A 15507-nucleotide genomic window follows, 5' to 3' on the forward strand; every position below is an offset into this window, starting at 1 on the left:
GAAGTTAATACAGACCGTCTTCTCGGCAGAAAAACGGAAGCCATTGGCGACACTCCAGGAGTAAAGACGGTCAAGAGAACGCTGAAGACAGCGCTCCAGGACACGTGCACACTGCGCGCTGCAATAGATGGTAAAATCGTCCACGAAAAGGGAGCCTGATACATCAGCTGGGAGGCAATCCATTATTGGATTGATCGCGATGGCGAAGAGAGCGACGCTCAAAACTGAGCCCTGTGGCACCCCATTCTCCTGGCGAAAGGTGTCGGACAGGACAGAACCCACACGTACCCGAAACTGTCGATCCATTAAAAAGGAATGAATAAAAAGAGGGAGGCGACCGCGAAAGCCCCATGTATGCATGGTGCGGAGAATGCCCGCCCTCCAACAGGTGTCGTAAGCCTTCTCCAAATCAAAGAACACAGCCGCGGTCGGGCGCTTCCGCAAGAAGTTATTCATAATGAAGGTCGACAAGGTAACCAGATGGTCAACAGCAGAGCGGCGCCTTCGAAATCCACATTGTACATTGGTAAGTAGGCGTCGAGACTCGAGCAGCCAAACCAATCGAGAGTTAACCATTCGCTCCATCACTTTACAGACACAGCTGGTAAGCGAGATAGGTCGATAACTGGAAGGCAAGTGCTTGTCCTTCCCCGGCTTAGGAATCGGGACAACAATAGACTCGCGCCAGCATGCGGGAACATGTCCCTCAATCCAGATGCGATTGTATGTACGAAGAAGAAAACCTTTACCCGCAGGAGAAAGGTTCTTCAGCATCTGAATATGAATAGAATCAGGCCCTGGAGCGGAGGACCGTGATCGGCCAAGTGCGGTTTCGAGTTCCCGCATGGTGAATGGGGCATTATAACTTTCACAATTCGAGGAGCGGAAGTCAGGTGGCCTAGCCTCCTCTGCCTGTTTGCGGGGGAGGAAGGCAGGGTGGTAATGAGCGGAGCTCGAAACCTCGGCGAAAAAGCGGCCGAAGGCATTGGAGACAGCCTCAGGGGCCACAAGGACTTCATTCGCGACCTTCAAGCCAGAAACTGGGGAGTGGACCTTAGTGCCAGATAGCCGGCGCAGGCTACCCCAGACAACAGAAGAAGGGGTAGAACTGTTGAAGGTGCTTGTGAAAGCAGCCCAGCTGGCTTTCTTGCTTTCTTTAATAATACGACGACACTGAGCACGTAATCGTTTATAATTAATACAATTCGCCACTGTAGGGTGGCGCTTAAAGGTGCGTAAAGCACGTCGACGAGCACGTAAAGCATCTCTACATGCTGCGGTCCACCAGGGGACCGGTACGCGACGTGGAGAAGAAGTAGGGTGAGGGATGGAATATTCAGCAGCAGCGAGAATGACTTCCGTGAGGTGTGCGACCTGACGATCGCAGCTTGTGAAGGTTTGATCCTGAAAGGTAGCCCTGGAAGAGAAGAGCTCCCAGTCTGCCTTGGAGATGGTCCAACGAGAGGAGCACGGAGAGGGAGTATGCTGCAGGAGATGGATAACACACGGGAAATGGTCGCTCGAATATGTATCAGAAAGTGCATACCACTCAAACCGGCGTGCAAGTTGGGGAGTACATATAGAGAGGTCTAAATGGGAATAGGTGTGAGATGTGTCCGAAAGAAAAGTAGGGGCGCCAGTATTGAGGCAGACAAGATCGAGCTGGTTGAAAAGGTCTGCTAACAAGGAGCCCCTCGGGCAGGATGCTGGAGAGCCCCAAAGGGGATGGTGGGCATTGAAGTCTCCAGTTAACAAAAATGGTGCAGGTAGCTGAGCAATAAGTTGCATCACGTCTGCCCTGGTAACGGCAGATGACGATGGAGTGTAAACGGTACAAAAGGAAAACGTAAAAGTGGGGAGAGTAATGCGGATGGCAACTGCCTGCAGGCCGGTGTGCAACGTGATGGGATCGTAGTAAATATCATCCCGGACCAGCAACATAACCCCTCCATGAGCTGGGATACCTACCACAGGGGGTAGGTCAAAACGCACAGAGGTGTAGTGTGCCAAGGCAATTTGATCGCATGGGCGTAGCTTCGTTTCCTGGAGGGCTACGACAAGCGGACGGTGCAAGCGGAGCAGCAACTTCAAGTCCTCTCGGTTGGAGCGAATGCTGCGAATATTCCAGTGAATAAGTGCCATCGTAAGAAAAGAAAGATGAGAGAAGTGGTCACCTCGAAGGCCGCTTAGGGCCTGGCTTCGAGCGAGCACTGCCGCCGCTATCAGTAGGCGGACAGTCATCGTCCATTGGGTCTATAGGGTCATCAGCCATCTCGGGAGGATGGCCGGGAGGGGGAGCTTCCTCCGCCAGTGAACGGCCAGATGTACGGCGACCAGCGGTGCGGCCAGGCGAAACGGATGACGGCCTGGGGTGGCAGCCGCTGGGTGGCGCAAGAGAAGAAATGCGCCGTGGCGGGGAAGGAGAACTGTGCTTCCTATGCGCCTTTTTGGAAGGACGTGTAGTGGAAGTACCGGTCGAAGGCTGTGAGGTCGAGGTACGGAGGAAGTCTGCACGGGATGGTTCCTTCTTGAAGGCCCGTGCATCTGACTTCGGTGTCTTCGTTTTAGCAGAAGCTGAAGAAGGTGCTCGTGTCTGTGGGGTGATGGGAGGAAGAGGAGACGTCGACCGCGCGATCTTAGCACTGGCCGAACGGACGACCGTGGTGCTGAAGGTCAGATCGCATGTCTGGGTTGCTACCTCCCGGGTAGTCCGAGGAGAGGCGAGGACAGTACTGTATTTCCCCGCTGGGAGCAGCGTGGGCTTCCTACTAGCCAATAGCTTGCGAGCAGCCGAGGTGGACACTTTCTCTTTGACCCGAATTTCCTGGATACAGCGTTCTTCCTTATAGACAGGACAGTCGCGGGAGGATGCTGCATGGTCACCCTGACAGTTCACACAACGAGGAGACGGAGGTGGACAGTCACCCTCATGGGCATCCCTGCCACAGGTGACACATTTAGCCGCATTGGAACAAGACTGTCGAGTGTGATTGAAACGCTGACACTGGTAGCAGCGCGTAGGTGTCGGGATATAGGGGCGAACAGAAATAACCTCGTAGCCCGCCTTGATGCGCGATGGCAGCTTAACACTATCGAAGGTCAAGAAAATTGTCCGGGTCGGTACAAGGTCATTGTTGACCTTTTTCATGACCCTATGGACAGCCGTCACGCCCTGCTCAGCGAGGAATGATTGAAGCTCCTCGTCAGTCAATCCGTCGAGGGAGTCAGTATAGACCACACCACGAGACGAATTCAAAGTTCGGTGGGCCTCCACCCGGACAGGGAACGTGTACAGGAGGGTGGCCCGAAGCAGTTTTTGTGCCTGAAAGGCATTCTCAGTTTCCAGTAATAAGGTGCCGTTACGCAACCTGGTACAGGATTTGACAGATCCGGCTATGGCATCTACGCCCTTCTGAATAACGAAAGGGTTGACAGAGGAAAAATCCTTTCCGTCCTCAGTTCGAGAAACTACGAGGAACTGTGGGGCAGGCGGTAGTACTTTTGTCACTGTTGGCTGGTCACGTTTCCGTTTTTGGGTCGAAGTCGAAAGAGATGGAGTAGAATCCATTGCGGAGGAATCCCCCATGATTGCCAGCGTCTCCGATGGCGCGCTCCTTCCTTGTGGGGACCCTCTCAGAGGGCACTCCCGCCTTAGGTGAATGTTTACACCTCAGGTCACACCTCCCGAGAAACAGACGGAGGGACCAATCGGCATGGTCAGAAGGTATCAGCTCAGGCAATCACCCCTCCCCGGGCCTGGCCTTTACCAGGGGGTACGCGCGTGCCTTACATGTCTACCCAGGGCGGGGACTTACGCGTTACCCCGTCACCGGCTACGCGTGCGAACGCGTGGGTCGGCCTTCAGACACGCACAGGGAGGAAGGAAGAAGAGGAAAAAGAAGAGAGAGAGGGAGAAAGAGGACAGACTGTCTCAAACGCCGAGGCGGAGACCAGAGAAGGCAAGGAGAAGAAGGCAATGAGAAAGCAAGGGGAAGAAGGCAATAAGAAGGCAAGGAGAAGAAGGCAATGAGAAGGCAAGGGAAAGAGTAAGGAAGACAGTGAGGTGGAGAAGAGCAAAGAAAGGAACCAACAAAAGCAAGGAAGAAACGAGAAGTGAAAAAACCAAAAGGACCACGATGATAGGTCGTGGAACCGTCCGTCTCCGGACGCAGGCGCGAACTACCCCCGTGAGGGGGATGGACTCCTTTTAGTCGCCTCTTACGACAGGCAGGAATACCGCGGGCCTATTCTAATCCCCGGACCCGCAGGGGGGAAATACAATGTGCAGACACGTCAATGATATCGGACGGACAGTTTATAATGTACAGCTATGTCAATGATCAAATGGACAATTCAGTTCATAACACACAGACACATCAATGACCGGACAGACAGTTCATAATTATATTGGGAGTGGATGGGGGGGGGGGGGGGGGGGATTTAAAATAATGACAAAATATCTGGTGTTTTAAGTAATGGTCCTCAAAGTGTTAACTTTTAAACAAGAGTCAAACATTATGTGATTTAAGAAGTTCATCTTGCGTAAAAGGAAATTTACTTTGAAAGTAATGCTTTTCAAATCACCATTCACAATATTTTCCCGGGACCTGTTAGAAATAGATTCGTTTCAGTGGTTGCCAGAGAGCGCCAGAAAACAGGCGTTATTGCGCATGTGCAGCTACGATGGTGTAGGAGGCCCCTATGTTCATACCTATAAAGCGGTAAAGAGATCTTACATAACGTCATAAAAGAAACAGGACATCGGATGACACTCCAAGAGCATGGGAATTTTATAAACCACAGTAAAATGTATAATGCGGCTTGAAGTGCACATTTGTATGTCCATATTTACAATGAAGTAGGCCCCAACCTCGTATTAAGCTTTTCAGTGCGATTTTTTGGATGAAAATTTCTTGAAGTACCATAAGCACTATCTCATGTTTGGTTCTTTATTACAGCAAAATGACGTACATGCCAGAAGATGAAAATGTGCATTTGAAATTCAGTGAACATTTGGAATCACCCTATACTGTGGAATGAAACGCTTCATTTCAAATAAATTGACTGCTTCACCAAAAAATATTAATAAAAGCCAAGTTTCTTTAGCAAACCGAAGAAAACTTCATTGTTTGGCAAGACAATTATTGTTTGACTGCCAAAATCGTGGAAATGAAATCAGAAAACTGAAACTAATAATATGTTTCAGCCTTCTGCAATTATGTGATTGTATTTAAATTCACTTGATAGCTCCACCCACAAAAATCCATTTTGTTTGCATTTGACATGGGAGCTGTAAAATAAACAAGGGGTGTGATGTCATATTGATAAGGGGGCTCATACTGTCAAGTTCTTTGTAAATTTGATTCAATAACATCACATACTCCGTAAAAAAAAGTGAAGTTTCATTTCACTTCCTCCTCCCCTTCTAGGCGCTTCACTTTTTTGCCAGCAATGAATATGTTGTCACTCTGTATAAATATAAAACAGATGTTATGAAAATTCCAAGGGGTTTATTTACTATCAAAAAATTGTTGATACGGATAGTACAGGGTGATTCAAAAAGAATACCACAACTTTAGGAATTTAAAACTCTGCAACGACAAAAGGCAGAGCTAAGCACTATCTGTCGGCGAATTAAGGAAGCTATAAAGTTTCATTTAGTTGTACATTTGTTCGCTTGAGGCGCTGTTGACTAGGCGTCAGCGTCAGTTGATGCTAAGATGGCGACCGCTCAACAGAAAGCTTTTTGTGTTATTGAGTACGGCAGAAGTGAATCAACGACAGTTGTTCAGCATGCATTTCGAACGAATCCGCGGGAAACAACTCAGTATGAACGTGACTCGCCTAAGGTGAACGTTTTCTGTGCCATTTCAGCCAATACAGTTTTTGGTCCCTTTTTCTTCGAAGGTGCTACTGTAACTGGACTACAGTATCTGGAGATGTTAGAGAATTGGCTGTTCCCTCAGCTCGAACAAGAAGCACCACAATTCATATTTGAGCAGGATGGAGCGCCACCAAAATTGGCACTTATCTGTCTGTAACTACGTACCTGAATGTCAACTACCCGAGGCGATGGATCGGCCGCCAGGCAGCCCGTGACAGAGCACTTCATCACTGGCCTCCAAGAAGCCCTGATCTTACCCCCTGCGATTTTTTCTTATGGGGGTATGTTAAGGATATGGTGTTTCGGCCACCTCTCCCAGCCACCATTGATGATTTGAAACGAGAATAACAGCAGCTATCCAAACTGTTACGCCTGATATGCTACAGAGAGTGTGGAACGAGTTGGAGTATCGGGTTGATATTGCTCGAGTGTCTGGAGGGGGCCATATTGAACATCTCTGAACTTGTTTTTGGGTGAAAAAAAAACCTTTTTAAATACTCTTTGTAATGATGTATAACAGAAGGTTATATTGTGTTTCTTTCATTAAATACACATTTTTAAAGTTGTGGTATTCTTTTTGAATCACCCTGTATAATACCACAACATTCTATAACCTGGACACAACATTAATAAAATAACAACAACCAAAATCCATAACAATTAGAGATGGGCAAAGTCGTTCTTTTAATGGAACCATTCCTTTTGAGATAGTTCTTCTTATTGAACTAGTTAAAATGAACTACCTAGTTCATTTCTATTGTTTAAATACAAATAAAACACAACACCTTTAAACTAATAAATCAGAAGCAAAATTTAATACTTATAAAAACTAAATGACCTTTAGGAACAAACCAAGTGGGCAATTTACAAACTTCTTTTGTACATGCAATCCCCTGCCCAAGGATGAGTTGAGCACTTTCAATTTTAACCCAGGCCTTTACTCCAGAACATGGATATTGGGAACAACTAAAGATTAATTTATTCTTATTGACACCAAGAGTGTTTATCAGTATTTTCTTATCTAATAGGGTCTGGAAAAAGGAAAAACTTGTTCTCAGGTTTAAAATTCACAAAAATTAATTCCTAAGATTGGAAAAAAATGTTTAGATACACGGTAAATAAGACACAAGAAAACAATGGAACTATGTAGAAAGTGTAAAGGACAGTCCAAGGGAGGTGAGGATCATATCTGGAGACTGAACTGAACTAAAGGAAAGGTCTCTGCCTTCTGAACTGACACATTTCACACAGTTTACCACTGGGAGTTCAGAACTGTGGACACTTAGATGCTGGGAGTAGGCTGTACTCAGTATCAAGAGTGGGGAGCTTCATGTATTCATGAACTACACATGCCAAATAACAATGTCATTTAACTTGAATTACAGAAATTATATTCACTGTCAGTAGTTCCTCAAAGAAGGAACTCTGTAATGAACCGACAATTTAATATTGAATATTTCCTTTAATACGTGTAATCACCAACTTTCTTTATAACAATTTTTACACAAACAATTACTGACATGTTGGATGCCTTCATATGAATGGTTTACTAACACTATAAAAACAGTAAATGGGAAACTTTAATTACCTTTTTGAGGAATCATTTTTACTAAGATCTAGCCTGTCAGATATAATAGAGAATGAGACTCTGCACACACGTCCATCGTCCAGCAGAAGAGCAAAATGTGTTGGACCAATAACTATTCTCTTCACTGATATTTTCAAATTAGCCAACGCAGCCGGTGTCACGACTCCGAATCGATTAAGTTTTTCTGAAACTTCTTTTAACCTGGAAAAATAATAATAATTGCATGAGACAATCATACCCCTAATTCATTACTATTTTTATTACTTTTCTGGACACACACACACACACACACACACACACACACACACACACACACACACACACAAATTATTTCCTGCTTCTATTGTTTGTTGTATTGCATCCAGATTTCCTACCCTGTATCTACTATCGATACTCATCATTCCAGTCATATTTGTTATTGTTTTCAAGTGCTACTGGTTGTACTTAGTGGAGTAAGTGTTGACATATATTTTCTATGATTTTGCACATTTTCATAAAAATAATAATGAAGTAGTTCATGCCTAAATTAAAATTCACAGGAAATACATACATAAAGTAATTGAGGTTAGTGGGCCAAAGGCACCAAGAATGTTGGAGGTAAAGATAATCAGCACCTCAAGAAAGGAACTGCAGTGTCTTCAAGGCATTTCCTCCCAGTCAGCTTGTGGAAATAAACTCTCATTTGGAAATTGTGTGTGTGTGTGTGCGTGTGTGTGTGTGTGAAACCTTAGAATGCTCTGTGATTTCATTTCCAAAAATACTGTGAGCAGAATATGTGATGGTGACATATCCTTGGGAGAGAATCAGCATCTTCGCATAGGTATTGCGTCAAACTTTATGCTGAATTGTATAAAATGTGGTGTAATTGCTACAACAATGACATCAGAAATGGCAAATAACAATTTGTACGAGAGTAACATAAGGCTAGTTTATGGTCTCAGATCTACCGGTAAAGGGATGGAGGCGGACAAACTCTTATGTGCACTACTTGACATTCCAAACCCACCTGCAAAATTTATGACTTACAGTAAAATTATTGGAACTGCTGTTGCTGAAGTTTGTAACATCTCAATAAAGGAAGCAGCCGAAGAAGCACTCAAGTAAACGGATGACATGTTTTGATGGTAGCTGACACAAATGTGGCCATATTCACTAAATGGAGTCATGACAACTACATAATTTGATACAGGCGAGATAACTGATGTAGAGATTCTAAGCAAGTACTGTATAACTGTGGCAGTAACTGAAAAAGAGCATGAACATAACTGCAGATAAATTATACTTCCCAAGTGGTGGGACGCAAGCAGCAGGAGTTCTCAGGATTTTTATTGTTCAATGGCAAACAGAGGTGTCGACACATACAGTATTTAGGGTACAGTGACAGCAAGGCATATGACCTGATATGTGCATGACAAACCTATGGTCTTAATATAACAACTTATAAATTTGAATGCAAGGGGGCATGTCCTGAAGAGAATGGGGTCCATGTTGAGAAGATTATTAAAAGAAAAGTAAAAAATAGTACTGGAAGATGGTAAGAAGACAAATGTTGAAAAAGATAGATTACAGAATTATTATGGCTTGGCCATAAGAAGAAATGTTGGGAATTTGGGAAATATGAAAAAAGCTGTATAGCCTATCTTTTTCCATAAGCTTTCTGCAATTGAAAATCCTAAGCACTGTCTCTGCCCGAATGATCCTGGCACTTGGTGCAAGTACAGGAGAAATTAAATATATGACAACAAACAAACATTCTTTACCTGCAGCAGTAATGAATGAAATTAAACCTATATTTAGAGATCACTATAAAGATATTTTGTTGAAGAAATGTCTTCATGGGAAAACACAAAATTTAATTGAATGTGTGACTTCTGTCATTTGGACTTGGTTACCAAAAACTGTATTTCTTCAGATTAAAACCCTCAAATTTGGTGTTTATGATGTTATTTTAAGCTTCAATGTGCGTGTAACATGGAAATTGGATGTTTTGGAAGTATTGGGCATAAATTCTAGTGGAAACACTGCTAAATCCTTGGTGCAAATAGATAAAGAGAGAATCCACAAATCATAAATTGCTAATTCAAAATGAACAAAAGAAGCTAGATGGAAAAGAACAGGGACCAAGCGAAGGGAAGAAGATCAGTACAATTCAGATGGTGCTCAAAATGGTACAATAAAATATTAGTGGTAAGTAATTCTCATAACTATGCTAAAATTGCAATATTAAACTTTAAATTAATATTCCTCAAAATTACTTTTTTTGCCTTTTGTGTACCATTATTTTCTAAACTAAATGGACTATAAATATGAAATTTGGCTAATTTGTATTCAGGGTAGTTATAGGTTATTACGAGTAAATTGAGAACCACCAACACAACAGAAACTGTTTCTATAATAATTAATGTATTCAAAAAAAGTGAAATTTTATTAGTGAAAGAATAAAAACCTTTTTGTTCAAATCCATAAGAGGTATTTTGTTCATTTTACTTGTAAATGCAAGCACATATGTTATACACATTCAGCAAAAATTTCACTGTTTTAACACTTATAGTTCCTTTGAAAATGTACCAATTCAAAGTGTGAAATAGTATTGGCAGACTAGGTACAAAATTGCCTTCTGTCTCCCCCTTAAATAAACATTTTTTTCAGGTAAAGTTTTTTTGGTAAGATTATAAAACAGTGTGAAGTGTGAGTATAATATTACACCCAAAAACGATGTAGGGCAATTTTATCTCAAATCATACAGGACACCTCAATTCATAATCACAAATTTCTCTGGGAAAAAAATAAATGTTAGGCCTCTATATCATGTGCATTCTATAGAAAAAAATGTTAGGCACCTACCTTGGTTTTTGAAAATTACAGAACTTTGAAAAATGTATATTTTGTACACAACTCTTAAAACAGCAGAGAACTAAATTAAGGTTTAAAGCTCCCCCCGTTCTACGTTCAACTTGAGCTCTCTCTCCCAATCCCCGTCGCGCGCACGCCCGCACCCGCGCACACATTAATGGACTTTCTCTTAACATACAGATTTACAAACAAAATACACAAATTTGAATTTTTTTTTCTAATTTGGAAAGACTTTCTTCTTATATTACTAGATACAACATATAATTATAAACAATGTCTTGTTTGTTCCAGCTATCGCTATTATATAAATATTAATTACTAACATTTTAAAAACTGCATTTTTTACACGTTTTTACGAATTATTTATTCGAATAACCCCATCACAAAACTTATGAAAATTGCACAATGTATTGTTTGGGTAATGTGATGGTAATTCATGCAAACTCAGTGGGTAATACCTTTGTGTGTAAAGCATTAGAAATTTTTAAATATTCTGTATATTTCGCATCACTGAATTTCTAGGGTAAAAAATGGATGTTCGCAACACTGTTTCCAGCGCTCCACTAGTGAGAACTTGCCCATGCGCAGTTTTGTGTTTTGTTGTAGCCCCTAATATATCGATCATTAAACATCCAGGCAACACCAGAACCACAAAAAGAAAACGGAATGTACAAAGAAAAGTGGAAGAATCTGAAACATGTTTTACACAAACAACATCTTCAAAGCTTTGTGAAATACATGCAGTTGGTGCTCAACCAAAAGATAAGTTACATGTGCACCCAATGTGATATGTAGTTTCAAAACCTAAACATTACTATCTCGGCAGAGATCTATCCTGAGAAGGAGCAATTACTGACAATGTTATCAGATAGTTACTCCAAGCAGCAGATATAGAAATAGCCTACATACCCACTTCCTCCCATTATTTAATTTCAAAAGCTCGTTAAATAAAGAATGAAAAAGATATTTGAGCATGCCCAGATTCCTCCTGTAGGCATCCATTGCAAAATTATACACTTAATGCTGCTCCGGAATATTATCTAAGTGATGACAAAGACTGCAGCAGGCAAAGACTTAATCATGCAGATGTTATCTCAGTTAGTGAAAACGTTAAAAAAGGTAAAGGGAAATATGACAAGATCAGTAAGACAAACATATCTTCAAATGAAAAAGGGGAAAATGGTCCAACGAAATTCTACTCCTTACAACCAAAAATGGGTAAAATGCCAGCCAGTGAAGGAAGTATGCACATGTGTTTATTGCACTAATTTGAAACTTATTTGTTCCATCATAAGCAGTGTCACTGGCAAGAAGTACACAGAGATGGACTTGATGCTTTTGTGTACACGTCATGAGCTGTAAGATAAATTTTGTTTGCAGGAGTGTGTTCTGTGTCCTGGTGTTGGAGGAATGGCCATTGAAGCATTATAGCTTCAGGATACTGACAATGACATAACCTATGCATTGTGGGAGGGAGGAGAGTAGGTGAAGAATATACTCGAGCTAATGAAGTTTGTTACAGAGGTTAGGCATTGGGTCATTAAAGAAGTAGCTCTTCATCATACCCATAGGATTCAGATCCGGGCCACTGCAGTAGTAAAATCAGCAACAGTCCACACTACTGACACATTAGTTCTTCATTTTGACTTTGCTGAGAACTGGTTTGTTGCTTTACGGAACGAAGTTCAACACTGCCACTGGCAAACATCACAAGTGTCGATATTCACAAGGTGTTGCTCACATACTTGGAACATCACACTGTTTCGTTATTGTCAGCGACCATCTCATTCATGATAGTGCACATGCATGTTATGCTGTCAGCATAATTGATGACATAGCATCAGAGGCCACACATTTCCTAACCCTGTGTGTGTGTGTGTGTGTGTGTGTGTGTGTGTGTGTGAGAGAGAGAGAGAGAGAGAGAGAGAGAGAGAGAGAGAGAGAGAGAGTGCAGTATCTCTTTAAAAACCGCTTTCCACTTTTACTTGGAAAACAATGTACAAGAATTGAGACAAAAAAGTGGACATTTTCAGCAACATGTGAAGGGTTAGGAGGCCTCTGCAAACAGCCTGGATTTTCCATTGTTTGAATGTAACAAGATTTAATCTCTAGCATTGATGCTATAAGAGATGCTATTGGATTTATACAGACCATATGAAAATTGGTAAACATTTTTGGAATGCAGTGATCAATAAATTGTTATATTTAGATTAAAGTTTAGTCTTGATCACGTTATGTCTGTTTTAATGAGTAACCGGTTTCGGTTTTTTCTATAAAACCATCATCAGACCCATTGGTCCCTTGGGTTGGTAGGTGGAGCTCTCCTTGCTGCTGTGCAGTCAACTGATCGTTTTTTAATGCACAGCAGCAAGGAGAGCTCCACCTACCAACCCAAGGGACCAATGGGTCTGATGATGGTTTTATAGAAAAAACCGAAACCGGTTACTCATTAAAACAGACATAACGTGATCAAGACTGAACTTTAATCTAAATATAACATATGAAAATTACTAGAAAATGCAGAACACTTATTTCTAAATGAAAGTATGTTAGTGGAATTCCATTTAAGAGTGGCATATACATTACAAGAACAGTTCTCCACAAAATATAGCCTGTTACAGTGTGTGAAATGCAGAGACCTCAGTATACTTTAGATGGCTTTGCTGTGAGCTATTTTGTTTCTTGTATTTATGAAAATCAGTGGTGGGTGGGACATATAATTAGCGTCTCTCATGAGCTGCAAGATGTAATTGTCTCCTTTATGGCATACCATGGTCCAGCAAATTCTTTTGAATGGCCATCATCAACAGATGAATGTGCTCTTGCTATTTCCCAAGAACTACCCTCGTTGGATCATCCTTGCCCATGTGCAAATTCAGCTCAGCTATACAAGTTCAATAAGCAGCAGATGAAAAAAATAAATGAACTCTTTTCAACAGTGCAGTGTTGATTGTTACAATATAGGTAATTCTAACTCATAGACTATCATAAAGAAGTAAAATCATGATGGAAGACAATAAAAATTTGAGAATAACATCAGAAAAAAAAAATGCATAGACAAAGCTATTTTTTATAACTAGTTCTTTATAAAATGCTTGAACAAAATGAACAATTTTTTTTCCATTCACTTATAAAGGCTGTGATTAATTATTTTGATTACAATATGCCAGAATTTAAAAAAAAAAAAAAAAGCTTTAAAATAAACATTGTTTATTTTAACCAAGAAGTAAATGTACCAGGATGTGACAACAGAATTAAGTGTGAAATGTAAAATGAACAAAAAAAAAAAAAAATAGTAAGTTCCTCACTGTAGTCTTCCACATTAATTTTAAAGTCTACAGATGCACTGTAACACTAATGTTCGTAAGTTTACAGATGCACTCTAACACAAATTTATCCAATTCAGTCACATTAATGTAACCACCACCTATGTTTGATGTCAATGTGCAAGAACCACTCACAGATGGCAGCACTAGTAGGGGACGGTGTGTAAGGCATGTTGGGGGATGAAGAAAACAGTGGAGTCATTGTCTTAATGCAGTGATTTATCCGACATCCAAAAGGGCTTTTGGGCCAAGGGTGGAAGCATTTCCAATACATCTAAGTTTATAAACTGTTCAAATGCCACCATGGTTAAAGTATACTGAGCATGGCAAAATGGCACTATCCAAAACCAGCACTGAGGCAACAGTGGTGCACCACAAGCTGTAGATGATGGGAGTGAACTACGGGTGCAGAGATGTTTGCAGGTGAATAGACAGGCAACTGCTGAACAACTAACCACCTAAATGAATAAATGGGGTAACAATAGTCTCTCCTCAAAGACCATTCATTCAGCAAACGTTGCTGTGTAAGCGCCTCCACTGCAGGCATTTAGTTCATGCACCTACACTGACTGCTGTTCATTGGCGACGAAGGCTGTAATTCGCACACAACTACAGCTGCTGGACACCCACTGTGTGGACAGAGACACAGGGCGCAGTCCAGTGAGTGGATATGAAGATCCCGACAGCAGGAAGTGGAGACGTATACCAACCGGCAATCCACCCATGGGCAGATGTTGAAAGGGAGGCATCCCTCGTAGGCAAAGAGCACAGGGTACACAGGATGGTCAAGGAATTGGCAAATGGCAATTGCGTAAGAAACAAGGAGTTGGCTCCATCAGATGTGTAGAGGGGGAATCCCCACTTCTGTGAGGAACTAGTGCTGCAAAGGCACCAATAGCGAGAGGAATCCCACAATGATGGACAGGGTCGAGGAGTTTCAAAGTGGAAGGAGCTGCTGAGTCATAAACCTGACTACCAAATCTGTACAAGACCAGAGCACAGTAAAGATGGAGGAGAGTGGAATGGTCTGCAACCCAAGATATGTGGACCAGGAGGCAAAGAGCATTAAGCTTCCGCATACATGTAGTCTTTAGGTGGCAAATATGGGGCAGCCATGTCAGCTTGTTATCAAAAATAAGGCCTAAGAAATGTGACTGTGCTACAACACTGAGTGAGTTTTGGAGGGGAAAAAACTGGAAGCCATGGTCAGTGGCCCACGCAGAGGCCCCTCGGATGTCGCCTTGGAGCTGGTGCTCAGCAGATGTATGCTATCAAGTGGGAGCTGCACCAGATGCAAAAATTGTGGACGAACAATGCCGGGGTAACCAGAAGCCCAACAGAGGTCACAAGCCCATAGATGGCACTGAGGAAGAGAGTGAAACTTAGCACATAACCCTGTGGGATGTCATTCTCCTGAATCTGAGAAGAAACAGTAACAGACTAGTCTGATAAGGACACACAAATGGACTTATGTGAAGTCACAAGCAAGCTGTTTTTAGTGATAGAATTACTTCTTTAATCTGAAAAACATCTTCTCAGCACTTTCCACGAGTTTTATTTTTATAGTTTCTAACACTCTTCAGTTGTTTCTACTCACTTCCTTCTTTCCTAATTTTCTTTTGAGGACTTCACAGCTCTCATTTTCTCTGCTACTGTTTTACTATACCTACCCAAGGTTGCCACAAGTTTTCTCAAGTGAAATTCCCTGGTATTTCCCTGATTTCCAGGTTTAGTAAAAACATAAGTTGACAAAAAAATGTAAGGACTTACGTATTTCTCAGTCTGTGAGTAAAAATCTTAATTACTAGCATGGACATATTTTGTGATGAACTGTTTTAGGCGGAGAAAGAAAGCCA

General features: G+C 42.0%; 1 protein-coding gene across 1 annotated transcript in view; it reads right to left on the reverse strand.

The window, feature by feature from the left end:
• LOC124596466 (E3 ubiquitin-protein ligase UBR5) overlaps positions 1-15507 on the reverse strand; it is a 354797-nt gene that overhangs the window by 319912 nt on the left and 19378 nt on the right. Inside the window, exon 2 of the mRNA XM_047135607.1 lies at positions 7473-7673. Within this exon, the coding sequence (XP_046991563.1) occupies positions 7473-7673 (201 nt within the window). The remainder of the gene's footprint in view (positions 1-7472; positions 7674-15507) is intronic.

Source organism: Schistocerca americana, chromosome 2 (assembly GCF_021461395.2).
Source record: "Schistocerca americana isolate TAMUIC-IGC-003095 chromosome 2, iqSchAmer2.1, whole genome shotgun sequence".
Classification (NCBI taxonomy): Eukaryota; Metazoa; Arthropoda; class Insecta; order Orthoptera; family Acrididae; genus Schistocerca; species Schistocerca americana.